Source organism: Erythrolamprus reginae, chromosome 6 (assembly GCF_031021105.1).
Source record: "Erythrolamprus reginae isolate rEryReg1 chromosome 6, rEryReg1.hap1, whole genome shotgun sequence".
Taxonomy (NCBI): domain Eukaryota; kingdom Metazoa; phylum Chordata; class Lepidosauria; order Squamata; family Dipsadidae; genus Erythrolamprus; species Erythrolamprus reginae.
In genome coordinates, this window is record NC_091955.1 from 5,837,687 (window position 1) to 5,865,682 (window position 27,996).

The 27,996-nt window shown below is 43.3% G+C and overlaps 2 protein-coding genes across 4 annotated transcripts; one reads left to right on the forward strand and one right to left on the reverse strand.

The window, feature by feature from the left end:
- CBLL1 (Cbl proto-oncogene like 1) lies at positions 1–17,547 on the reverse strand. The gene is given in 8 exon segments (XM_070755158.1): positions 1–913; positions 915–1,476; positions 2,227–2,300; positions 3,313–3,396; positions 5,831–5,928; positions 8,217–8,343; positions 8,345–8,382; positions 17,520–17,547. Coding segments are annotated over 8 exon segments (1,464 nt in total). The 5' UTR covers positions 17,533–17,547; the 3' UTR covers positions 1–445.
- Positions 17,234–26,611, forward strand: DUS4L (dihydrouridine synthase 4 like). Of its 3 annotated transcripts, none has more exons than XM_070755161.1 (7): positions 17,234–17,362; positions 19,483–19,613; positions 21,966–22,087; positions 22,326–22,443; positions 23,653–23,775; positions 25,584–25,810; positions 26,218–26,611. In XM_070755161.1, exons 1-7 carry the CDS (start codon positions 17,327–17,329, stop codon positions 26,466–26,468), a joined length of 1,008 nt encoding a protein of 335 aa, XP_070611262.1. In that variant the 5' UTR covers positions 17,234–17,326; the 3' UTR covers positions 26,469–26,611. The 3 variants fall into 3 exon arrangements, with proteins under 3 accessions (XP_070611262.1, XP_070611263.1, XP_070611264.1); XM_070755162.1 differs by lacking the exon at positions 17,234–17,362 and adding an exon at positions 17,611–17,829; XM_070755163.1 differs by lacking the exon at positions 17,234–17,362 and adding an exon at positions 18,923–19,058.
- The last annotated feature ends 1,385 nt before the right edge of the window (positions 26,612–27,996 follow it).

Consider the following 27,996-nt stretch of genomic DNA (forward strand, 5'->3'; position numbering starts at 1 on the left):
TTTTGGACAATATTTTAAATTTAATTATACACGGGTAGACAGAACTTTTTTTTTTTTTAAGTGTCACAACGAAACTATCAGGTTTAACAAAAATACTTTAAAACGGTACAGTAAGTGGTCTTCTCGGGAGGCCTTTAAAAACGTTTTATAATTCAGCCTGACTAAAGGATACAAAGTCTTATTTAAAACGCTTGCTGTTAGCTACGGAGCCACTCAGCTTACAAGGGTACCAGATGTCAAGAATCCTACAACCAAAGTTTTCTTTAAAAAAAAACCAAAATATTTAACTTTTCAATCCCCAGAGTATTACAGTCAGAAATTATTACTCCCCCCCTCCCCAAGAAACAAAGCAAAAAAACAGAAGAGTTCCTTACAACGGTCGGATTCATTCAAAACTCAGAACGTTATCCTTCTATCGTGTCTTAGTTCCAACCGTTAACTACTATCATTGATAGTACGGCCTATATCTGGCTTGGTCGGGGTGATGCGGTCCAGGGAGGGGGGCTTGAGAAGGGGGACCCGGCATTCGCGGTGGTGGCCCCCTCGGAGCTGGCCAGATGCCGGGGCTCATCCCCCCGGGCTGAGTGAACGGAGGGCTGAGAGTTCCTTGGTCTTCGTTGAATTTCTGCAGAGCGTTAGGGTTGTAATGGTGAGGAGGTGGGGCGTTGACATTGACCGGGGGGCCACCGTGCTGAGGCGGTGGCCCGGGCGGTGGGTGGTTCATGTAAGGGGGGAGCTGTCCAATCAGGTGTCCGGGAGGCGGGGTGATAGGGGGAGGAGCAGAAGTCATTGGAGGGGGCGGGGCTTGGCTGTAAACCAGGTGTGGGGTACCGCCCCCCTGGGGAGGATGCTGCATGGGGTGGCTGATGGGTGGCGGAGGGGGTGGAGGCGGGGCATAATGTTGCTGGGGGGGGCAGGATGTGATGCGGGTGAGACACCACCGGCTGGGTCTGGTATTCGGGGTGATGGTGCGAAGGGGCCGGGCCGGGCGGTTCTCGGCCGCCGGAGCCGGAATCGTCCTGGATAGGCACAGTGATCAGGTTGCTGTGCTTCCGGGTCGAGATGCGGAAAGTGTCTTGGTTGACGGGGCGAGGGGGAGGCGGCGCCATGGACATCTCGGCGGGGGAGGCCCGGATGTCGTCGTGGGGCTGGTTGTAATGCTCGTGGGGCACGTGCTGGAGCGGCGGCGGCGGCGGCATGAGGAGGTGCTGCTTCGGCGGGAGGTGGCTCAGGTGATGCTTGTCGGGCGGCAGCAGGAAACGTTCCGGGAGGTCTGACGGAGGAGGAGCGATGGGAGGGTGGACAGGTTCTAGCGGAGGGCGCGTCACCGGCTTGCCGGCCCTCATGTGCCGGTGGTTGATGTGAGCCTGCAGGTCTCTCTGAGACAAGTACGTTCGCTTGCACCCTTGCACGATGCTGCACATGAACAGGGAGCCCCGGATGCACTGCTCGATTCGCTGCACCGGATCGCTGCAGCTGGTTTAGAGAGAAGAAAACGGGATTCAGAGACGCCGCCGTCACTCAACACCAAACCAGAGGGGGACAATACAGTCCTCGACTTAAGACAGGGGGTCAAAGGGGAAAGCATTTTGAAATTCCCTGACGTTTCCCTGTAATTTGCGATCTAGTTAAGACGCGGCCGTAGATGACGTCATACCAAACGGCTAAGCCGTGGAGAAATATCGGTAGCTGAGGAAGCAAGTTGTGGCCACAGTTATGCTCATGTTTGCTTGACTCTGCCAGGCAGAGTTTTTTAAAACATGATTTTTCGCTGACTTTTAAACATTTTAATACAGTTTGGTTCCCCCCCCCCTCTATTTATTCTGTTGTTTTCACGAATTCCCTGATAATTCCCAGATATTTCCTGAATTACCGCTTTCCCTGATAATTCCCTGATTTTACTAGACACCCTGTTAACAACTACAAGTGGGGATCGGAATTTCCGTTACTAAGCAAGGCGGGCATTGAGGCATGTTCGGTTTTACGGGCACATGGAATTGCTGTGCGAAAAATGGTTGTATTCTATGTATAAGACACACCAACATTTCCGCCCTCTTTTTTGGGGAGTGGGGAAGTGCATCTTATACTCCAAAAAATATGGTATTCTCTTCTTGGCTCCAGAAGAGACCTGATTTACGCCAAAGTTTCCTGCGAGATGAGCTATGGCAAAGATCAGGAAAAATGACATATCATCTACTCACAAAGCCACCCTTCTAGAAAACTTACCCTGGACACATCTTATCACCTTTCTTCTCGTGTAAGAGAGCACACTCGTAGCAGAAAACGTGTTTGCATGGTATCTATTAAAAAAGAAAAATTGACAAGTCTTGAGCCCTCTGGTATCTATCTATGTATCTATCTATGTACCATCCATCCATCCACTGAAAAGCCACAGGCTTCAGGTTGCCCACCCCATTATTTAAAACAAACACAAAGCAGTTCATCTCACACAACAACCTTTGCTCTGACACATCAAAAGAACACGATACCGGTACCATTTTTCAGAACGAAAAGACACATAGAAACATAGAAATATAGAAACATAGAAGACTGACGGCAGAAAAAGACCTCCTGGTCCATCTAGTCTGCCCTTATACTATTTCCTGTATTTTATCTTAGGATGGATCTATGTTTATCCCAGGCATGTTTAAATTCAGTTCCTGTGGATTTACCAACCACGTCTGCTGGAAGTTTGTTCCAAGGATCTACTACTCTTTCAATCAAGTACTATTTTCTCATGTTGCTTTTGATCTTTCCCCCAACTAACCTCAGATTGTGTCCCCTTGTTCTTGTGTTCACTTTCCTATTAAAAACACTTACCTCCTGGACCTTATTTAACCCTTTAACATATTTAAATGTTTCGATCATGTCCCCCCTTTTCCTTCTGTCCTCCAGACTATACAGATGGAGTTCATTAAGTCTTTCCTGATACGTTTTATGCTTAAGACCTTCCACCATTCTTGTAGCCCGTCTTTGGACCCGTTCAATTTTGTCAATATCTTTTTGTAGGTGAGGTCTCCAGAACTGAACACAGTATTATTCCAAATGGGGTCTCACCAGCGCTCTATATAAGGGGATCACAATCTCCCTCTTCCTGCTTGTTATACCTCTAGCTATGCAGCCAAGCATCCTACTTGCTTTTCCTACCGCCCGACCACACTGCTCACCCATTTTGAGACTGTCTTTGGACCCATTCAATTTTGTCAATATCTTTTTGTAGGTGAGGTCTCCAGAACTGAACACAGTATTCCAAACACCACTCTACAAGATGTCTCAGGGCCATGACGGAAGGCATCAAATCCTTGGACTTACCATGCGTCCATACATTTTAATGGGTAACCCACATTTGTCACAGAAATGGACCGGGGTGTCATCCTTCTCTCCGAGTAAATTGATCTATCAAAAATACAAATATTTTATTTTCATTAGTTGATCTTCATCGCGTCTGTGGAAAAACCTGATTTTGTTAAAATGTTCAGCTTTTATTAGGTTCTCGAAATATAAAATACGAAGAAAAGGGAAAGTAAAGGAATAGTAGGAATAATAGTCACTAATGACCACAGCCCCACCCAACCACAGGTGGCCTCATTTTCTTTGATAATAATCTCTCAGTTGTTGCTGCCTATGCATCGCTCTCCGCATGCGTGGCTGTATCATTAACTCTTGTTCTGAATCCAAGGAGGAGCTAGAGAATTGATCTCCTTCTGAGCTGTCTGCCCCACTCTCCTCCTCCCTGTCACTCATGTCTTCTTGGTCAGAGGAGCCTTCATCATCAGATTCCACCGGGGGCAAAACAGGCCTGCAGCATGTGGATGTCTCCCCCACATCCACAGTCCTTGGGGCAGGAGCTGGGCCAGAACTAACCACAACAGTAGGGAAGGCAAAGCGGGAAGAGGAAAAAGGAGAGGTGGAAAGGAAGAAAGACAAAGGAAAGTATATATGGAGATTCTCAAGTCATCCGCGTCATGGTTGTCCCAAAGGTGCTTTTTCAAGACTTTCTGGGTTTCTTTGAAGACATTTTGCTTCTCGTCCAAGAAGTGTCTTCAGCTCTGGCTGGATGGAGAGGAATGGAAGGATTTATACTCCTTGCAGACAGCTGGTAATCTGTGTTAATACTATGTATTAACTCCGGAACTGCCTGCTACTGCACGAATCCCAGCAACGGATAAGGTCCCACAGAGTTGGCCTTCTCCGGGTCCCGTCGATCAAACAATGTCGTTTGGCGGGCCCCAGGGGAAGAGCCTTCTCTGTGGCGGCCCAGGCCCTCTGGAACCAACTCCCCCCGGAGATTAGAACTGCCCCCACCTTCCCTGTCTTTCGTAAACTACTCAAGACTCATTTATGCCGCCAGGCATGGGGGAGTTAAGATATTCCTTCCCCCTAGGCCATTACAAGTTATGCACGGCATGTTTGTGTGTATGTTTGGTTTTATAATAAGGGTTTTTAGTTGTTTTTATTAATTGGATTGTTACATGCTGTTTTTATCATTGTTGTTAGCCGCCCCGAGTCTGCGGAAAGGGGCGGCATACAAATCCAATAAATAAATATTTTTTTTAAATGTAAATAACTAGTTGGGCTTGGCAATATAGAGAATAAACCAAGAATATATGCTTACATGTATTAGAACACTATTGCTTTAAGAGCTAGTGTTACGAATTGCCGTAAGGGGGAGCCAGAAGTGTGATTCACTCTCTCAACTGTTCCCTGCTATTACTGTTTTGTCTTTGTGACTATGCTGTAGTAAGAGCTGTGTGTTCAAATGATGATTTATCTATTTGTAAGCTTATAATATTATATTTATATTGAGACTTATGGACTGATTTAAATGTGTATGACTAGGATTGTTCTTGACTAAGTTATTTGCCAAAGTAAATAATGTTTTATACACTTAATGTATCTAGATTGTATTACTGAATTATTGCTCATATCTATTTTGTTTGTTTGTTTGTTTGTTTTGTCCAATACACAATGAGGGTTTTAGTGGGTATATATCTATATACACATAGTAAAATACATGATGAAGGTTATAGAGGAGATACTCATAGTAAAATATATCTAAGAAAGAATAGAAAAGAAGATATAGGAATAGAACATATGAATGAAAGAATAGAAGAAGAGATATAGGAATAGAAGAAAGGTATAGGAGATATAGGAGAGCAATAGGACAGGGGATGGAAGGCACTCTAGTGCACTTGTACTCGCCCCTATGGGCTATTAGCTGGATATCTGCAGAATCTCCACATTTCCTCTGTGTATATGTATCTTTGACCACTCAGAGATAATTCTGCCCACTCCTTAACAATTTGCATCCTTTTTAGAGAGTTGTGCCTACAATACAATCCGCTTACCAGTTCCAAGAATGCTCCCGCACCCATTTGCCCCACTCAGGTGACCTTGAGGACGTAGACAAACCTCCAAGTGGCCTCAACAACCCTCTAAAAAGGATACAAATGACCAGCTCCCTGCAAGGAATATAAACCATTCCATTCCCATTTAGAAGAGAAATGTCTTCAAAGAAGAATGAGAAAGTCCAGTAGCCTCTTGAAAACCCATTCGAGGGAAAAAAGGAGAGCATAGACTTCCAACTCTTTTTAGCGCAAAAAAATAAAATAACATTTCAGCCTCAACTTTTACCTAAGCAAGTTATAGTAGCCATTTCTATAACTAGATATTCTTAAAATTTTCAGTAGTTTTTGCTAGATCACTCCTGCACGTTTATTAACAGACAACACTGACTTTTTTAAAAAAACAGTAGCTAACTCCTGTTGAAAACAATCTGAATTTTCGTAAGCAAGCTAACATGTATTTAATGCGGAGACAATTCCCATACCTTGAAATCCCAGAAGAGGTGTCCAGGAAACCTTCGCTGGTTGCTAAACAAATCAGCTCCCTTGCACTCGTATTGTTCTTCTGCATTGTAGTCAAACCCTTATGGAAAACAAAGAGCAAACAAAAATTTTGGCATTAGCTCTCACCCTAATAAGGTAAAAGATTCTAATCTAAAAATTAATTCAAATTTCACAATATAAGTGCTAGCTAAGAGTTGCACAGCTAATTTAGAAATATAACAACTGAAAACAAAACAACTGAAGTGTTTTCTCCATAATAAAAATACATGCTAAATCAGTGGTCTTCAAACTTGTCAACTTTTCAGACTTGTGGACTTCAACTCCCAGAATTCTCTTCTAGCTGGAGAATTCTGGGAGTTGAAATCCGCAAGTCCTTAAAAGTTGCCAGGTTTGAGGACCTCTGTGTTAAACGAAACAAACAAAATGTTAAAAAGTTACGATAGGTATGGAGTTATTTATCATGCACATCTAAATTACATGAAAGTAATCATGCTTGGGATAAACATATATATCCATTGTAAGATAAAATACAGGAAATAGTATAAGGGCAGACTAGATGGACCATGAGGTCTTTTTCTGCCGTCAGTCTTCTATGTTTCTATGTTTCTAATCAAAATACGTTTAAATCCCCAAGGCCTGACACCACTTTTGAGAACCCCTAACGTTTGCAAAATTGAAAGTTGAAACATGTGACTCGCCGTATAAAATGGATACTGTTCTAATCAATGCAAGGAAAGGGCTAATGCAGTTGAAAAACGGTATGTTAAGTGCAGGCAGTCCTCATTTAGCAACTCATTAAGACCAGCCATTAGGTGAAGTGGTTGCTAAGCAGAACTATCAATTGGTGTTATGACCTTATTTCTGCTTTTCTTTTGTTTATAAACCTGCAAATGTTGTTACATGCGAGGACTGGTTGCAAAGTTACTCCAGCTGTGAACGGTCACTGAACAGGTCAGTGACTAAACACAGACTATCTGCACCTATGTGAATGTCAACTAAGGTAGGAGAATCACCTGCTGAATTGAGGTGAGCTTGCCGTCAACCTGTTTTAATGACAAGAGGTGCGTCTGAAAGGCCACTCTGTTATAAACATACACAACATACATATGTAGACAGTCCTTGACTTGTACAGAGTGTCCGGGGGGGGGGGGGGAAGCATTTTGAAATTCCCCGATATTTCCCTGACATTTCCCTGTAACTTGCGATCTAGTTAAGGTGAGGTCGTAGATGACGTCATACCAAACGGCTAAGCCGTGGAGAAATATCAGTAGCTGAGGAAACATGTTGTTGCCACAGTTATTGTTGTGGTTAGCTCTGGCCCAGCTCCTGCCCCAAGGACTGTGGATGTGGGGGAGACATCCAAATGCTGCAGGCCTGTTTTGCCCCCCGGTGGAATCTGCTGATGAAGGCTCCTCTGACCAAGAAGACATGAGTGACAGGGAGGAGGAGAGTGGGGCAGACAGCTCAGAAGGAGATCAATTCTCTAGCTCCTCCTTGGATTCGGAACAAGAGTTAATGATACAGCCACGCATGCGGAGAGCGATGCATAGGCAGCAACAACTGAGAGATTATTATCAAAGAAAATGAGGCCACCTGTGGTTGGGTGGGGCTGTGGTGATTAGTGAGGCTGCTATAAAGAGCAGCCTGTGGGCTTGGCCATTGTGGAGGATTATCTGATCGTTGTGTTTCCTGACTGCTTTAGTGACTTTGACCTTTTGTGTGCTGATTTTTCCCCGCTTTGAAACTAAACCAGAGCAAAGTGTGTTTCACTTTGTGAAAGAAGAAGGACTGTGAATTGCCTCACAGCTGCAAGCTAAGTTATCACAGAACTGATAAGGGACTTGTACCCATTACCAGTTTGTTTGGGGACGAGTGCTCTTTGCTATACCAAAAGAGGGCTTGGTTTAAGTGAATTTTCATTATAAAGAACATTGTTTTGAATTTTCAAAAGTGTGTGTGTCTGAAATTTGTACCTATGAATTTTTGGGAGGAGTCTACCAGAGAGCCCGACAGAACAGTTATGCTCATTTTTGCTTGACTCTGCCAGGCAGCGCGATCCGGGGGGGTTTTACATGATATTTTTCCCTGACTTTTAAATATTTTAATACAGTTTGTTTTTTCCCCCTGATTTATTCTGGGTTTTTTTTTTCACGAATTCCCTGATAATTCCCGAACTGCCGATTTCCCTGATAATTCCTTTTCCCCGTTTGCTGGACACCCTGCTTATAACAGTTTGCTTAGTGCCGGTTGGAAGTCACAGCGACACTCGAAAGGGGGACTGCTAGGATCGTTTTTCACACTTGTGGCTGTTGCAAACCCCCAGTCACGTGACTTCAATTCAGGAAACATTGCCCGAATCGGTTTTACCTTCTTCACCAGCCTTGGAAGGGACCCTGTTCATATTTCTTGTGGGACGAGGTGGGGTCGGCTTGGGTTTGATGGCCTGTTTGGAGATCAGCTTGATCGGGATACGCCGACGCACATCGAGACCCGCCCAACGTTCCAGCGCTATTCGTCCCTTGCAAGTCATTGTCTGCATCGAAGAAACAAACGGAGACACACAAACACGATACGTTAAGTTTCCATTACGCCCAGGTTCTGAGGCAGCACTGGAACCTCTTCACAAAGCTTCAGATCAGTGATGGAGAACTTATGGCATGGGTGTCACAGGTGGCACAGGGAGTCATATCTGCTGGCACGCGAGCCGTTGCCCTAGCTCAGTTCCAACATGCATATGTGTGCCGGCCATTGACTTACAACAGTTCGCTTAGTGACAGTTCAAAGTTATAGCGGCCTGGGGAGGAAGTGATTGGGGACCATATACAGTAGTAGTAGTAATAATAAAAGGATCTCAGCGGACATTTGAGAACCATCGGAATTGACAAAATCTCCATCTGTCAATTGCAAAAAGACACTTTACTGGGATCGGCAAACATAATTTGCCGCTACATCACACAGTCCTAGGTGCTTGGGAAGCACCCGACTGGTGATGAAATACGAAATCCAGCATAGTGATCTTGTTTGTTGTGTTGTATTGACAACAACAACAACAACAACAACAACAAGGAGTTGGAAGCAACCTTGGAGGTCTTCTAGTCCAAACCCCTGCTTAGGCAGGAAACCCTAAACTACTTCAGACAGACGGTTATCCAGCATCTTCTTAAAAACTTCCAGTGTTGGAGCATTCACAACTTCTGGAGGCAAGCTGTTCCACTGGTTAATTATTCTAACTGTCAGGAAATTGGCAGGTTGCAACATCGTCAAGTTCAGTTGAGCAATGCTCAGATGTTTGGCAATTGACTTGTAGTTATTTATTTTTTATTTATTTTATTTTATTATTTATTTTATCTTATTATTTTACTTTTATGCCGCCCTTCTGCTTAGACTCAGGGCGGCTTACAACATGTTAGCAATAGCACTTTTTAACATAGCCAGCCTAATGCCCCCACAATCCAGGTCCTCATTTGACCCACCTCGGAAGGATGGAAGGCTGAGTCAATGTTGAACCGGTGATGAGATTTGAACCACTGACCTACAGATCTACAGTCAGCTTCAGTGGCTTGCAGTACATCACTCTACCTGCTGCGCCACCCCGGCTCCCTTATGACGGTCGCGGTGAGCCGGGGCAGGTCACGTGATCCCGTTTGGTGACCGTCTGACCAGCAAAGTCAATTGGGGGGAGCCAGATTCATCTACAACTATGTGATAACAACTGCAGTGATTCGCTTAACACAGCAAGAAACGTCGTAAAATGGGGCCAAACTCACTTGAAACAAAAAAGTTTGGGGCTGAATCGTGATTGTTAAGCAGAAGACAACTTGTACTTGTAACCTTACTTGCTGTGATTCATGCTCAGCTGTTCCCCTCCCTTCTGCTGTCTGCCATCTCTCTTGGTTGGCAGGCACGCTGCACAATTTTAGATGGTAGGATATTTGAACTCTGTACAGAAATCATTGTTTCACGATTCTGTTAGCAAAGCTACCACCAGTTTTTCTGCCTGCTATTGATTTTTATACAAAATGCAACCCGCGAGCTAACAATTCTCCTTCCCTCCCACATAAAATACACGGGTACAGGGCCATTTGTTGCTTTCACTAGCAAAAGAGAATGTGAGGGTGGATGTACAAAAAGTTATTCCTGTTCAAGATATAGAATGAGAAACTTACAACTGTATCTATGAATAAAGTCCATTTTGGCATCAATTATTATTATTATTATTATTATTATTATTATTATTATTATTATTATTATTATTTATTGGATATGTATGCCGCCCCTCTCCGCAGACTCGGGCGGCTAACAACACTAATAAAACAGTGTACAGTGATCCCTCGATTTTCGCGGGTTCAAATTTCGCGAAACGGCTATACCACGGTTTTTCAAAAAATATTAATTTAAAAATAGTCCGTGGTGTTTTTTTTCTATACCACGGTTTTCCCCCGCCCGATGACGTCATACGTCATCACCAAACTTACGTCTGCCATTGCTGATTGGCAGAAATCTCGGCCAATCAGCTTTGCCATCGCAAAAAGCACTCAGAGCAGCTGGCGGCCAAATGAGGAGGCCGAGAAGCCGTAGCCGGCAGCGCTGCTGCAGGAGGACTCGTGCCCCAAGAAAGCCGGTGAGAGGGGCGAATCGGGCGGGCGGGGGGTAGTGGCGAGGAGGCCGGAGGCGCTGGGTGGGTGGGCGACATTAAAAACAATCTTTGCCAGCCTCCGCACTTTTGTTGCTCCCCGCATCCAACTTCAAGCCCTTGCGCGGCCTTGGAAAAAGGGTGCGCATGCGCAGATGGTGTTTTTACTTCAGCACCGCTACTTCGCGGAAAATCGACTTTCGCGGGAGGTCTTGGAACGTAACCCCCGCGAAAATCGAGGGAACACTGTATAACAATAATACAATACTAAAAACAGTTAAAACCCCATTATATAAAAACCAATCATACATACAGACATACCATGCATAAAATTTTAAAGGCCTAGGGGGAAAGTGTATCTCAGTTCCCCCATGCCTGGCGGCAGAGGTGGGTTTTAAGTAGCTTACGAAAGGAAAGGAGGGTGGGGGCAATTCTAATCTCTGGGGGGAGTTGGTTCCAGAGGGCCAGGGCCGCCACAGAGAAGGCTCTTCCCCTGGGTCCCGCCAAGCGACATTGTTTGGTTGACAGGACCCGGAGAAGACCCACTCTGTGGGACCTAACTGGTCGCTGGGATTCGTGCAGCAGAAGGCGGTCCCTGAGGTACAGCCCAAACTATAAAAAAAAAAACCAGCCCTAAAACAACATTAGCACTATATATGGGAAAATATACCATATTGTTCAGAGTATAAGACGCACGGGAGTGTAAGACACATCTTACTTTGGGGGGGGGGGGGAAAGGGGGGGAAATCTACCTACCAGGTATTCACCTGGCTAGCAACCTTAGTCTGGTCAGCTTCAGCATATTATTTTATCCCCTGGTTAGGGCTAAAAAAAATAATCTTCTTCGGAGAAAGTAAACAATGAAAACAGACCTGAAAAGACTTAGGACTGGGGGGGGGGGGGGGGGGGGTGGACTTTAGAATAGCAATAAAAAAATAAATCCTGCAAGCCAGGAAGAACTGGGAAGATCAAAGCTTCAAAAAAAAGCTACATTCAGAGTATAAGACACATCCAGATTTTCAACCTCTTTTGGGGGGGGGGGGAGTTGTGTCTTACACTCCCCAAAACACAAAATCTAGGGATTCACACCCTAAAGGACCCTCAAATTTCTAACATTTAAAAAAAAAATTATACTCTTTGAAGCAGCCCCTATTGCAATTCCTACTGCGGTATAAAAGTTACTAGATAAAGAAAACTATTTAGCATCTGCTTTAATGCAGCAGCTTGTAAGAGGGTATATAACTCTTCCTGATCAAAGTTAAGATAGAAGGAGGGAATTTTAATCAATGGTACATAGATGTCATGTAGATGTCAGATCGTGCAGAATGCAGCTGCGTGAGCAATCGTGGGCTTTCCCAATAATGCCCATGTCACACCAACACTCCGCAGTCTGCATTGGTTGCCGATCAGTTTCCGGTCACAATTCAAAGTGTTGGTCATCACCTATAAAGCCCTTCATGACACCGGACCAGGGTATTTACGAGACCACCTTCTGCTGCACGAATCCCAGCGACCGGTTAGGTCCCACAGAGTGGGCCTTCTCCGGGTCCCGTCAACAAAACAATGTCGTTTGGTGGGGCCCAGGGGAAGAGCCTTCTCTGTGGCGGCCCCTGCCCTCTGGAGCCAACTCCCCCCAGAGATTAGGATTGCCCCCACCCTCCTCGCCTTTCGTAAGCTCCTTAAAACCCACCTCTGCCGTCAGGCATGGGGGAACTGAGAGATTCTTTCCCCCTAGGCCTTTACAATTTATGCATGGTATGTTTCTTTGTATGAATGTTTGGTTTTACAAGAAGGGTTTTTTAGCTGTTTTAGTATTGGATTTACATGCTGTTTTTTATTACTGTTGTTAGCCGCCCCGAGTCTACGGAGAGGGGCGGCATACAAATCCAATAAATAGATAGATAGATAGATAGATAGATAGATAGATAGATAGATAGATAGATAGATAGATAGATTAGGATAGATAGATAGATAGATAGATAGATAGATAGATAGATAGATAGATAGATAGATAGATAGATAGATACATACATACATACATGTAGTTGGAACACGAAATGCAAAGAGGGAAAAATTCTCAGTGCTTATTCGAATGATATTAAAACTGCCAAAAAAATGAGTTTCCTTCATTAAGAACATATCAGAATATCTAAGCTATCTAAACCCTGTAGTAAATCAAATAACTCACCGACAGAATACTTATACGCGATCATGCCCCTGTTCAAATGGCTTCTCGTATTATCAATTTCAAAGCTGACTTGTCAAGCGTATGTTTACATTGGTCACATGACTTCTGGGTCGTGCTGTGCCCAACAAATTGAATTGGTGTGCTGTTTCACTAGAGTTTCTTCAAAACAGTTGGAAATAAAACTCTCACTGGCAAAAGATGCGATGGCCGTTTTATACTCTTCTAGGTCAGTGGAGTAGAATGCTCACAATTAATCACCCAACCGCCATTTAGATGACAGTTGATAGCATTTGTATTATTCCTCCTCACGTTTAGCAACGGAATTGGGAAAAAGCTTCATTTTTAAAAATATTATGAATAGGCCAAAATAAATTCTATGGACATAGGTTTTTTTTAAAAAAAATGTGCTACAGAAAGAACAGAAGCAAGTGGGAAATGAGTAGCCTAATAACACTACTAAACCCCACATCCCCAAAATATATTACTGTATGCTCTTGTAAAATGCTTTAAGTTTTAAGATATCATAGATTCTTGATTGGTTTTGCTGTAATAAATTAACAGGCCTATCTCAACTGGAAACTATTAAAAGTCATTTATTGGAATAATTAAATTCACATCAACACTCCGCAGTCTGCATTGGTTGCCGATCAATTTCCGGTCACAATTCAAAGTGTTGGTTATGACCTATAAAGCCCTTCATGGCATCGGACCAGAATATCTCCGGGACCGCCTTCTGCCGCACGAATCCCAGCAACCGGTTAGGTCCCACAGAGTTGGCCTTCTCCTGGTCCCGTCAACTAAACAATGTCGTTTGGCAGGCCCCAGGAGAAGAGCGTTCTCTGTGGCGGCCCCAACCCTCTGGAACCAGCTCCCCCCCGGAGATTAGAACTGCCCTCACCCTCCTTGCCTTTCGTAAAGTTCTTAAGACCCATCTCTGCCGTCAGGCATGGGGGAACTGAGACATCTCCCCCGGCCTATACAGTTTATACACGGTAAGTTTGTGTGTATGTTTTTGCTTTTAATAATGGGTTTTTTAGTGTTTTTAAATTATTAGATTTGTTCTTATATTGTCTTTGTTATTGTTGTGAGCCGCCCCGAGTATACGGAGAGGGGCGGCATACAAATCTAATAAATAATAATAATAAAAATAATAATAATAATAACAACAACAACAAGAACTTTGAGGAAAAGGACTCCGAACTAAACAATATTAAAACACTAACACAGTGTTTAAAAGGTTTTGTGTGTGTGTGCCAGACATTATAAGAAGTGCTAGTGGAGAGTTTTGTTAACTTATTCATAAGCCTTCCAAATAAAGTATAGGAGTGAAAGGTTTCTCTCTCACACAGTAATATGCCATCCTGTGTTGAATTTTAAGATGATGATGTTAGCATGGCGGTCTAGGCCCTTTTTTCTAAGTTTAGGAAATAAAGCATGTTTTTCTTCTGAGCCAAGGCCATTCCTTTTGGTATGGGAGAACTTGTTTTGTCCAGCAATTAAATGATAGAAAGTGTATTCCGAATGTCCTTGAACACACTTGCAAAAAGATACAAACCCAGCTGGGAAAGAGAGCAACATAATCTAGAATCAATGTTTACTACTGTTCAAATCCCGCATGTAACCAAAGCCTTATGCAGCTGTTGCTTTTCTGACTTCTCAGAGATACCAAACCTATCGCTTATTTCTGTAGTGAAAAATATTCAGCCTCCCTACATAAAAACTTTTTTTTGTTTTTGCCTGAATTACTTTGGGGATCTGTATTTGCGGAGTAGGCAAAAGAGCCGCCTTTGCAAAAGGTGAAATGGTTTTCTCTCGCCCCAAATTCTGAGCGTAGGTCTTCAATTCCCACATAAACCAATCTGCAGTCTGCATTGGTTGCCGATCGGTTTCCGGTCACAATTCAAAGTGTTGGTTATGACCTATAAAGCCCTTCATGGCATCGGACCAGAATATCTCCGGGACCGCCTTCTGCCGCACGAATGCCAGCGACCAGTTAGGTCCCACAGAGTTGGCCTTCTCCGGGTCCCGTCGACTAAACAATGCCGTCTGGCGGGACCCAAGGGAAGAGCCTTCTCTGTGGCGGCCCCGACCCTCTGGAACCAACTCCCCCCCAGAGATCAGAGTTGCCCCCACCCTCCTTGCCTTTCGTAAGCTCCTTAAAACCCACCTCTGTCGTCAGGCATGGGGGAATTGAGATATTCCCTTCCCCCTAGGCTTATAAAATTTATGCTTGGTATGTCTGTATGTATGATTGGTTTCTCAAATTAGGGTTTATTAATTTAACTTAAACTTAAATATTAGATTTGTTTATATTGTCTTATTATTGTTGTTAGCCGCCCCGAGTCTACGGAGAGGGGCGGCATACAAATCAAATCAAATCAATCAATCAATCAATCCATTCATACATACATACATAAATAAACTCAGTTGTCCGAGTTTTGCAGGCAACATAAATGTCCTAGGGCAGTGATGGAGAACCTATGGCACGGGTGCCACAGTTGGCACACGGGCCGTTGCCCTAGCTCAGCTCCAACATGCATGTGTGTGCCGGCCAACTGATTTTTGCTTTGCACAGAGGCTGTAGCAAAAAGGTCACAAAATTGACTGAGTTTCACTGGAGGCTTTTAAGAAGAGACTGGACAGCCCCTTGTCTCAAATGGCACAGGGTCCCCTGCTTGAGCAAGGGGTTGGACTAGAGGACCTCCAAGGTCCCTTCCAGTTCAATTGATTGATTGAATTTCAATGGAGGGGCAATAGGCTGAAATTCTGTAAACTGTTTAGAGAGGGCTGTGAAGCAGTATATAAGTGCTACTGCTATTGATTGAATTTCACTGGACTTTTAAGAACAGACTGGAGAGCCCCTTGTCTCAAAAGGTACAGGCTCTCCTGCATGAGCAAAGGGGTTGGACTAGAGGACCTCCAAGGTCCCTTCAGATCAATGAGCCAAGGTGGCGCAGCAGCTAGAGCGCAGTACTGCAGGCCACTAAAGCTGACTGTAGATGTGCACATCAGCAGATCAAATCTCATCACCAGCTCAAGGTTGACTCAGCCTTCCATCCTTCCGAGGTGGGTAAAATGAGGACCTGGATTGTGGGGGCAATAGGCTGGCTCTGTTAAAAAGTGCTATTGCTAACATGTTGTAAGCCACCCTGAGTCTAAGGAGAAGGGCGGCATAATTAATTAATTAATTAATTAATTAATTAATTAATTAATAAAACAAACAAACCATTGAATTTCAATAGGCTGATTCTGTAAACTGCTTAGAGAGGGCTGTAAAGCACTGTGAAGCGGTATATAAGTGCTATTGATTGAATTTCACTGGACTTTTAAGGATAGACTGGACAGCCCCTTGCCTCAAAAGGTACAGGCTCTCCCAATTGAGCATAGGAGTTGGACTAGAGGATCTCCAAGGTCCCTTTCCCAGCTCCATTCTGATTGATTGATTGAATTTCAATAGGCTGATTCTGTAAACAGCTTAGAGAAGGCTGTAAAGCACTGTGACTTAGATTGCTTAGTCTTATATTGCTGTAAAGCAATATAAGTCTAAGTGCTACTGTTATTGATTGAATTTTACTGGACTTTTAAGAATAGACTGGAAAACCCCTTGCCCCAAAAGGTACAAGCTCTCCTGCTTGAGCAAGGGGTTGGACTAGAGGACCTAGAGATCTCTTCCACTTCAATTGATTGATTGAATTTCAATGGAGGGGCCGATCAGTTTCCGGTCACAATTCAAAGTGTTGGTTATGACCTATAAAGCCCTTCATGGCACCGGACCAGATTATCTCAGGGACCGCCTTCTGCCGCACGAATCCCAGCGACCAGTTAGGTCCCACAGAGTGGGCCTTCTCCGAGTCCCGTCGACTAAACAATGTCGTTTGGCGGGACCCAGGGGAAGAGCCTTCTCTGTGGCGGCCCCAGCCCTCTGGAACCAACTCCCCCCAGAGATTAGAATTGCCCCCACCCTCCTCGCCTTTCGTAAGCTCCTTAAAACCCACCTATGCCGTCAGGCATGGAGGAATTGAGATACTCCTTTCCCCCCAGGCCTTTACAATTTATGCATAGTATGTTTGCGTGTATGTTTGGTTTTATAAATAAGGTTTTTTTTAGTTCTTTCAGTATTGGATTGTTACATGCTGTTTTTATCATTGTTGTTAGCCGTCCGAGTCTACAGAGAGGGGCAGGATACAAATCCAATAAATTTTTTAAAAATTAATTATTGCTATTGAAAAATTAATTATTGCTATTGATTGAATTTCACTTGACTTTTAAGAAGAGACTGGAGAGCCCCTTCTCTCAAATGGCACAGGGTCCCCGGCTTGAGCAAGGAGTCGGACTAGAGGACCTCCAAGGTCCCTTTTCCAGCTCCATTCTTGATTCCCTAGCCAGAATGGGGGATTCTGGGAACTGTAGTCCAGACCCCAGTGGTCAGGTGGGAGAAGCGCTCGAGAAAACGTGGAAAGGCGCCAACCGGCCTGTCAAAAAGAAGAAGAAGAGAGGATGGAGAGCCCCCACCCACCCACCCCACCCCACCCCCGCCGCCTCGGACCAACCGAGCCCGGGAGGGGAAGGGAAGCTCCAAATGGAGCGCAGGCCGCGACGGACGGGCCCGACTGCTGCCCGGGAGGCGGCCCTCAGCACGACGACGCAACCCTTTCTATGGGGGAAAAAAGGCCTATCAGGAGCCAGGCCGAGGTAGGCCGCACTAGGCCTCGGGCCTTCTCTTCCCGCCTCAGCGGGCTAGGCCTCCGCGCCAATCCCCGCTCGGAAGTCCGAACCCAGCCGGCCGGGACTGACGGAGCGCGACCGGCTGGGTTTTAAACGGCGCTTCCCCCTCAATTTCCCCGCTCACCATTGTGGTCCATGATTCGGCCTCAGGGCACTCTGGGACCGGAAGCCGCTCGCGCCGACGGGGTGGGCGTGGCCGGAAGTGACGGGTTGAAGGGAAACGGGATTGAGAGAGAGAGAGAGAGAGAGAGCTGCGGCAGAGTGATAGAGGTGTAACAGCCTCGCTGGCGGATACGGCGATTCCGAGTTCCCTTCCGCGCCTGCGCATTTGGAGAACACGACAGAGAGGCGGAAGCCCATAGAAGTGGGGTGGGGGATCTAAATTAGGTTTTAATGGGATCATGTATTCCGGGAGTGCTGAGCCTCGGCTTCAGGTAAGAGATGCCAAGATGAGGTTTGGGGGGCAGTTTATGGGCTGCTGCCCCCATGGGGCGGGATGCAGTGGAGGTAATAAGTTTATGCACTATTTATTGAATACTTAATAGGGGGTTTTATTCTCCTTCTTTCTCTAGATCCTCAGTATGATCCTTAATTGCTTTTAAAATGGGAAATAATTAAATACACGGCTCAAAAAAATAAAGGGAACACTTAAACCACCCAATATAACTCCAAGTATATCAAACTTCAGTGAAATCAAACTGTCCACTTAGGAAGCAACACTGATTGACAATCAATCTCACCTGCTGTTGTGCACATTCAACTTTGTACAGAACAAAGTGTTCAATGAGAAGATTTCATTCATTCAGATCTAGGATGTGTTCTTTGAGGGTTCCCTTTATTTTATGTTTTTGAGCAGTATAGTGTAATTTTATTAATAGATTTGTTCCATTGTTATACTGTTTTTATTGTTGTTGTGAGCCGCCCCGAGTATTCGGAGAGGGGCGGCATACAAATCTAATAAATTGAATTGAATTGAATACTTTTACCCGTAAACGCTTTAATCATTTTAATAATAGAATAGAATTTTATTGGCCAAGTGTGATTGGACACAGAAGGAATTTGTCTTGGTGCAGATGCTCTCAGCGTACATAAAAGAAAAAGATACATTTGTCAAGAATCATGTGGCACAATACTTGATGATCGTCATAGGGGTCAAATAAGCAATGAAGAAACAATAAAAATCTTAGGATACAAGCAACAAGTTACAGTTATACAGTCATACAATCATGATCTAGAACCAAGCTTTTATACAAATTCAAGAAAATTGAGCTACTTGCCTAATCTGTTATCATACAGAACCTTGTGGGTTCAGTACAAAACCTTAAAATGTTACTGTGCTCCTCGACAAATAAGGCTGCCTAGCATTTGTCCTTTTTATGGCTATTAAAATAATGTGGCTTCTTTTGTGGGTGTGGCTTGATGGTCATGTGACCAGGTAGGGGGTGCCTTGCCAGCCATGTGACCAGGTTGGGAGTGGCTTGACAATCATGTGACGGGGGTTTAAAAGTCATGTGACTGGGTGGGAGTGGCTTACCGACCAAAATAAGTTTTCAAATAGGTGCTTGGACTCTTTTCAGTGGATTAAGTCCCATTATTTGAATAGCCACAAAAAGGACAGGTGATAAACAGCATTATTGGTTGAGGAACACAGTCACATTTTAAGGTTTGTACTGAACCCACAAGGTTCAGTAGGATAACAGATTAGGCAAGTAGCTCAATTTTCTATAACTGCTATAAAAGTTCAGTTCTAGATAATGATTAAAAGGATTAAAGCATTTATAGGTAAAAACAATTTAATTATTTCCTACTTTAAAAGTAATTAAGGATTATACTAAGATATTAGAGAAAGAAGGACAATAAAAAAACTATTAAGTATTCAATAAATAGTGCATAAACTTATTACCTCCACTGCATCGTCCCCGCCCCCTAGTGGTGGCAGCAGCCCATTACAGCCTCCTAGGTAGCTGAGTCTGCAGCCGTCAAAATTAACCTCGAGATTGTGAGCGTTTGGTTTCATAATTCAGGAGACGGCGATGGAAATCAGGGGAATGGTTATTACATCCTCCTCTTGAAATTTTGTTTCGTAGATGTGGCCTGATGACATTGCTGACTCCGATCTCTACGGGCGAATGGGACGGTCTCCATTAAAAAATCCAGTTGATTTGTTTCATTCAAAGGCCGTCGTGAAAATCTGTGCTCCCATGGTTAGGTATTCAAAGTAAGTGCTGTTTTCAAGTTGTGCTCAAATATTTCTGCCTAATCTATTAGCCTCATGCTTGCTTTCACCCAATAATGACTCTTTTTTCTTCCATTTTATCAAGAATATCTTTATTTATTTATTTATTTGATTTGTATGTTTTACGAAAGGCAAGGAGGGTGTTATGTCGGGCTCTCTGGTAGAATCCTCTCAAAAATTCACAGGTACAAATTTCAGACACACACACGTTTGAAAATTCAAAACAATGTTCTTTATAGTGAAAAGTCACTTAAACTAAGCCCTCTTTTGGTATAGCCAAGAGCACTCGTCTCCAAACAAACTGGTAATTTGTACAAGTCCCTTATCAGTTCTGTGCTACTTAGCTTGCAGCTGTGAGGCAATTCACAGTCCTTCTTTCACAAAGTGAAACACACTTTGCTCTGGTTTAGGTTCCAAGCGGGGGGAAATCAGCACACAAAAAGTCAAAGTTAGTAAAGCAGGCACGAAACACAACGAGCAGATAATCCTCCACAATGGCCAAACCCACAGGCTGCTATTTATAGCAGCCTCACTAATGACCACAGCCCCACCCAACCACAGGTGGCCTCATTTTCTTTGATAATAATCTCTCAGTTGTTGCCTATGCATCGCTCTCCGCATGCGTGGCTGTATCATTAACTCTTGTTCTGAATCCAGGGAGGAGCTAGATAATTGATCTCCTAAGCTGTCTGCCACACTCTCCTCCTCCCTGTCACTCATGTCTTCTTGGTCAGAAGAGCCTTCATCAGCAGATTCCACCGTGGGCAAAACAGGCCTGCAGCATGTGGATGTCTCCCCCACATCCACAGTCCTTGGGGCAGGAGCTGGGCCAGAGCTAACTACAACAGAGGATGGGGGCAGTCCTGATCTCTGGGGGGAGCTGGTTCCAGAGGGTTGGGGCTGCCACATAGAAGGCTCTTCCCCTGGGTCCCGCCAACCGACATTGTTTAGTCGACGGGACCCAGAGAAGGCCAACTCTGTGGGACCTAACCGGCTGCTGGGATTCGCGCGGCAGAAGGTGGTCTCGCGGATATTCTGGTCCGATGTCATGAAGGGCTTTATAGGTCATAACCAACACTTTGAATTGTGACCGGAAACCAATTGGCAACCAATGCAGACTGCAGAGTGTTGGTGTAACATGGGCATACCTACCATATCATCCTGTAGGATTGAAGTTTTCAATAAAAGAAATACCTCTAGTTTAGTATGAATGGCTCTGGGCTTTTAACCAGTTTGCACAGTCAATCTTTAAGCAAACCCACCCATATGAACACTGAAGCCAGTGTTTTTCTTCACTTGTTGCCAACTTCAAAAATGTTACAACAGTATTATTATTATTATTATTATTATTATTATTATTATTATTACTATTATTTATTAGATTTGTATGCCGCCCCTCTCCGAAGACTTGGAGCGGCTCGCAACAGGTAGTACAAATCTTAATGACCATTCAAAGTTACTTGTTCTGCCCCAGTTACGAATGCAACAAACACACAGATCAGAAGAACTTAATTTAATGAATAAAGCACTGCTAATAAATGGCTTAGTAATTGTTCTGGTGTGGCTGAGGCAACTCCAAAAATCTCTTCTCAAGGCGTTGATTTTCAAAGTAATAAATCTTTATTTCTCTTTACATTGCAACGGTTACAATGCGAAGTCACATTTCAAGCTAACAAACTGAGTTTGCAAAGCTATAATTCTTTCTAATCAGCAGAGGAGAGTCTCTTTGATCTCTGCTTTTCTCAAAGACATTTCAAATGTAAATTAGCACAGTTTATCATGTTATATCAAAAGCTTACTTCTCGGAAGCGAGGAACTCACACCATATTTCAATACGCAGTTTGAACGAAATTGGCTCCGTTTCCGATATATTTCAGGAAATGACGCATTGGTTAATTTACCCAATTCTAACTTGCAGATTCAAAACTTTTCCCCACATATCGCCTCCCTTATTTTTGCGAATCTCCTAAATTTCTGGTTCACCCAGGGGCTGTCAGCTACCCCCCCCCCATCTGAAGATGAACAGCTTTCCATGCTAACATCTAACTCCTACATCCTCGTCCCCACTGCCCTCCGACAGCCCTCTTAAATCAGGGTACATTAAAGCTTCTGTCTCCTCTTCCTCCGAGTCTGACACTTCCTGAGGCTGACAGGGAATACTCACAACAGTAGTGGAGACACATACACACACACAAATCTAAACACAATCTTTCCTTACCAAAAACCCTCATCTGTTAATTAATCCTCATTAGCAGCTGGAATAGGTTCAGCATAGTCTTGAATCAAAGTAATAAGTAAATCATGTCCTTATCTCGAATGTTTTTATATTTGTAGATTGGCCTTCAGGACTTTAGTCAGAAAATACAATTGCGATTTGTGCTACACACCAATGATCATTGCGGCTGATTTTGTCAGATCTTTGAAAGCCAGGCATAGTGAATTTACAACAAACCAAGGTGAGTTGTGTATACATTCTCTCACTAATCTGGAGCTTTTAATTTTTTAAAAAAATACTCAGGTATTTACCCTCAAAATACCTTTTAGAAACCTAGCTAGGTTCTCCCTTAGCTGGAATTCAGTGGTAGCCAACGCACCAAAATGGTTCTCATTGATGTTTCTAGAATGCACCTTCTTTCCTAAATAACAGTGATTGTTATTGTTTTTTATTTATTTATTACAATTCATTTTCTACAGGTGACCATCCTTTGATTGTCCAGTTCGCTGCTAAAGAAGCACAGGTTTTAGCAGAGGCAGCTGGCCTTGTTAGTCCATTTGCAGATGGCGTGGATTTAAACTGTGGCTGTCCACAAAGGCAAGTGACCGGAGACAAAATATGGAAACAAGTACAGTGGTACCTCTACTTACGAACTTAATTCGTTCCGTGACCAGGTTGTTAAGTAGAAAAGTTTGTAAGAAGAAGCAATTTTTCCCATAGGAATCTATGTAAAAGCAAATAATGCGTGTGATTGGGGAAACCACAGGGAGAGTGGAGGCCCTGTTTCCTCCCAGGAGATTCCTAGAGAGGCCCCACAGAGGCTTCTCCCTGCCTTTTCCGGTTAGTTTCAGAGGCTCAGGTTTGTAAGTGGAAAATGGTTCTTGAGAAGAGGCAAAAATATCTTGAATACCCGGTTCTTATCTAGAAAAGTTCGTAAGTAGAGACGTTCTTAGGTAGAGGTACCACTGGATCTCTTCTTCTTTTTCTCTGTTTCTCTCTCTCTCTATTTTTCAAGGAAAACCTTCCCAACAAGTTTAAAGTAACAGAACATACAACTAAATATAAATAGCAACAGTGCTTAGACTTATACAGTGTTCCCTCGATTTTCGCGGGGAATGCGTTCCGAGACCGCCCGCAAAAGTCGAATTTCCGCGAAGTAGAGATGCGGAAGTAAATACACCATTTTTGGCTATGGACAGTATGAACAAGCCATCCCTTAACACTTTAAACCCCTAAATATCATTTCCCATTCCCTTAACAACCATTTAGTCACCATTATTACTGGTACTCACCATTGAATAAGACACTTAGTGATCCTGATATTTATAAACATAATTATTTATTAACAATAATTATATATTTTTTGGTTATTTATTTGCCAAAATTATTAGTTTGGTGATGAAGTATGACATCATCGGGCGGGGGAAAACTGTGGTATAGAAAAAAAACCCTGTGAAGTATTTTTTGATTAATATTTTTTGAACACCTGTGGTATAGGCTATTCGCGAAGTTCGAACCCGCGAAAATCGAGGGAACACTGTATACCGCTTCATAGAGCTTTACAGCCCTCTCTAAGCAGTTTATAGAGTCAGCCTCTTGCCCACAACAATCTGGGCCCTCATTTTATCAACCTGAGAAGGATAGAAGGCTGAGTCAACCTTGAGCTGATGAGAATGTGGTAGGCCAGTGGTTTTCAGCCTGTAGTCTATGGACCACAAAAGCTTGAAGAAATGATAATGATTTAAATATTGGTGCTCCCTAGCGACAAAAGGTATTTAAAGGGCGTCCTCCATTGTTTTCTTCCAGGTGGGCCATTGCAGAAGGCTATGGTGCTTGCTTGATCAACAATCCACAACTGATACAAGAGATGGTGAGGTCAGTAAGGAATCAAGTGGAAAAACCCACATTTTCGGTATCTATTAAGATACGGTAAGTCCTTTATAGATATAGACATAGATATAGAGATATGTGAATTGCCTTATTGATGTGGTGGGCAGCAGAAAAAATGTATTTTATTTATTGCCTGCATAAGAAGATATTGCAAATTATCAGTTTAAGAAGCTGTCTTTTAATTCGTAACCATATGATTACCGCATTTTTGGGGTATAAGACGCACCGGAGTATAAGATGCACCTTAGTTTTGGGGGAGGAAAATAGGGAAAACAATCTGCTTACCAGATATTCATCTGGCTAGCATCCTTAGTCTGGTCAGCTTCAGTACATTATTTTATCCCCTGGTTAAGGCTTTAAAAAAAAACTTATTCGGAGAGAGTAACAATGAAAGAGCTTGCAAGCTCCTAAGAGCTGGGAACATCATTAGCACCTGGTTAGGGCTGGAAAGAAACTTATTCAGAGCAAGTACAGCAATGAAAAAAACCCTGCAAAGACTTAGGGCTTGGAAAATATTCTTTGCAGAGAGTAACAATGAAAGAGCTTGCAAGCCGCTAAGAGCTGGGAACATCGCTAGCACCTGGTTAGGGCTGGAAAGAAACTTATTCAGAGCAAGTACAGCAATGAAAAAAACCCTGCAAAGACTTAGGGCTTGGAAAATATTCTTTGCAGAGAGTAACAATGAAAGAGCTTGCAAGCCGCTAAGAGCTGGGAACATCGCTAGCACCTGGTTAGGGCTGGAAAGAAACTTATTCGAGCAAGTAGAGCAATGAAAAAAACCCTGTAAAGACTTAGGGCTTGGACAATATTCTTCTCAGAGAGAAACGATGAAAGAGCCTGCAAGGTAAAAGCTGGGAAGATCGTTAGCAGCTAGTTAGGGCTGGGAAAAAACTGGTGAGTATAAAACCCACCTAAATTTTCAGCCTCTTTTAGGGAGTAAAAAGGTGCATCTTATACTCCGAAAAATATGGTATTCAGGAATCATGGCACAATAGCAATAGCACTTAGACTGCTTTACAGCCCTCTCTAAGCATTTTACAAATGTCAGTTTATTGCCCCCAAGCCATCTGGGTCCTCATTTTACCGACCGCAGAAGGATGGAAGGCTGAGTCAACCTTGAGTCAGTCAATTGAATTCCTGGCAATGGCATAGAACTACCTGTACATATATATACAGTGGTGCCTCTACTTAAGAACTTAATTTGTTCCGTGATCAGGTTCTTAAGTAGAAAAGTTTGTAAGTAAAAGCAATTTTCCCCCCATAGGAATCAATGTAAAAGTAAATAATGTGTGCAAACCCATTAGGAAAGAAATAAAAGCTCGGAATTTGGGTGGGAGGAGGAGGAGGAGGAAGAAGAGGAGGAGGACAGTCGCTGCCCAGAGCGAAGGGAGGGTTTCTTTTCTCTGGGCACTGGCAGAGGTTTATTCCCTCTCCAAGTGCCCAGAGAAAGGAAAACGCTCCGTTCACTCTGGGCTGCCAAAGCCTCCTTAAGCGCCACTGAAAGGCTCCTCTGGCAGCCCAGAAAAGCCCAAGATGGCCAGGATTAAAGGGGGAATGGCAGGAAACTGGCCGGGCCTTTGTGCCCCTCTCAAAGTTCCTGGGAAATTTTTCTGGGCTCAGGTTCTTAAGTAGAAAATGGTTCTTAAGAAGAGGCAAAAAAATTTTTGAACCCCCGGTTCTTATCTAGAAAAGTTCTTAAGTAGAGGCGTTCTTAAGTAGAGGTAGCACTGTATCTATATGTTTCTTCACACTCACATTTCTTCCCTGTTCTTAATTCTCCACTATAGTTTCACCCTGAGAAAATATTTTCACCTGCCATTTTTTTTCTCCCTTGCATGGAACGGAAGGATCCATGAAGATTTAAAGAGAACCGTAGACCTCTGCCAAAAAGCGGAATCAGCTGGCGTGTCCTGGGTCAGTGTACACGGGAGAAGCATAGAAGAAAGACACCAGCCGGTGCATTACGATGCCATTAAGACTATTAAAGACAGCGTCTCCATACCGGTGGTAGCTAACGGCGACGTGAAATTCCTGAAAGATGTGGAGGCCATTCATCAGAGAACAGGAGCTGATGGTGAGAATAACCACCTGGGTTTTTTCCTCTCCTGGGTTTGTTTCCAGCAAGCTAGGCTACTCCGGGAATTGGAGTCCACCCGTCTTAAAATTTATTTTTAGTTTAGTTTAGTTTAGTTTACTTTTTAGTTTAGTTTAGTTTAGTCATTAATTCATTAATTCTCCCCCAGGCCTATATAATTTATGCATGGTATGTTTGTGTGTGTGTCTTGTTTTTTAAATAAGGGGGTTTTAGAGAATTTTTAATATTAAATTTGTGATATTGTTTTTTATTATTGTTGTGAGCCGCCCCGAGTCTGCGGAGAGGGGCAGCATACAAATCTAATCAATCAATCAATCAATCAATCAACCAGATAAATAATACGTCTTTGTGGTTTTCTGAAAAATATATTTATTTTCTTATTGTAGGTGTCATGGTTGCCAGGGGCCTTTTAGCCAATCCAGCTTTATTTGCAGGATATGAAGACACACCTCTGCATTGTGTCCAGGATTGGGTGAACATAGCCCTGGAGCAGGGTACCCCTTTCACCTGCTTCCATCATCATTTAATGTACATGCTGGAGAGGGTGACTTCGAAGCAAGAAAAGAAGATTTTTAATGTTTTATCAAGTACATCTGCTGTTTTGGACTACCTCAGAGATAATTACGGCATTCGATAGATATATTTCATCAGGAGAAGACCAAATTTTATTTTAAATTGTGGACGTCTACGATTGTTTTTTTCTACTCAAGGATTTATACGATGTTAGCATTTTCTTATCTGCAAATTATGAATAAAAGCAGCAACCCGTCCATAGGTTTATTCAGCCTCCATCACCAATAATCTTTTGATAGATGCAAACTGGGAATCTTAACCTCAAATTGGTTTGTTTGGACCGAGGGCAGCTGTAGACATGGCTTGTAATAGAAACATAGAAACATAGAAGTCTGACGGCAGAAAAAGACCTCATGGTCCATCTAGTCTGCCCTTATACTATTTCCTGTATTTTATCTTAGGATGGATATATGTTTATCCCAGGCATGTTTAAATTCAGTTACTGTGGATTTATCTACCACGTCTGCTGGAAGTTTGTTCCAAGCATCTACTACTCTTTCAGTAAAATAATATTTTCTCATGTTGCTTTTGATCTTTCCCCCAACTAATGCTGATTGCAATTCCATATAAAGGTAGTCCTTGACGTATGGCCAAAATTTATGTTGCTAAACAAGACGGCAGTGACATGACTTTTGTCCCATTTAAGAATCTTTCTCACCATAACTGTTAATCACTAAAGTTGCCTCTTGATAAAGCACCTTTGGCCCAACCATGACCTGGATGACGGATAATCATTTTATTTATTGATTTATTGGATTTATATGCCGCCCCTCTCCGAGGACTCGGGCCAGCTTATAACATAAAAAGACAATAAAAACTTCTGAAATCTAATTAGATTTAAAACTAATTGGTCTAAACCCAAGTACATTTAAAAATCAGTCACTCCCATTTAAAAAACAAGCATCCTTTTCATCCATCGGCCAGGGGCCAAGCAGTTAATAGACCCAAGCTTGGCGGCATAAATGAGTCTTCAGACTCTTGTGGAAGGCAAGGAGGCTGGTTCCAGAGGGCCGGCCCCCCCACAAAGAAGGCCCTTCCCCTAGGTCCCGCCAAGCAACATTGTCTAGTTGATGGGACCAGGAGAAGGCCGACTCTGTGGGACCTGACCGATCGGTGGGACTCATGCGGCAGAAAGTGGTCCCATAGGTAATCTGGTCCGATGCCATGTAGGGCTTTATTTATTTTATTTATCATGCTATATAGTGGATATAGTAGATTTCTAAAGAAATGTAGTAATTTTCTAAAGAAACATCAGGTCGAAGAGTATCCTGTAGGCTTTATTCTGGACTTTTATCCCTATTGTTGTTGTGAGCCGCCCCAAGTCTGCGGAGAGGGGCGGCATACAAATCTAATAAGTAAATAAATAAATACTGTACTTGCAAAAGTCAGACGTTGAGTTCAGGAGACTTGTTATTAAACAAACATGCATGAGATTGTATTTATCAACCTACATACATTCAAAATTGGTTCGCATATACACCACACCTCTTAATCTTGGAACAAGCCTGTTGTACAGGTACTGGTAGTCCTAGACTCACAACCATTTGTTTAGTGCCATTTGAGGTTACGTCACTGAAAAAATGTGATTTATG

Bases quoted from the DNA above. Each gene is read 5' to 3' on its own strand.
- DUS4L (XM_070755161.1), top strand. From the start codon at position 17,327: ATGGGGGAAAAAAGGCCTATCAGGAGCCAGGCCGAG. The intron at 22,444-23,652 runs GCAAGTGACCGG...GTTTTCTTCCAG, and splicing joins AACTGTGGCTGTCCACAAAG to GTGGGCCATTGCAGAAGGCT. The intron at 23,776-25,583 runs GTAAGTCCTTTA...ATGGAACGGAAG, and splicing joins TCGGTATCTATTAAGATACG to GATCCATGAAGATTTAAAGA.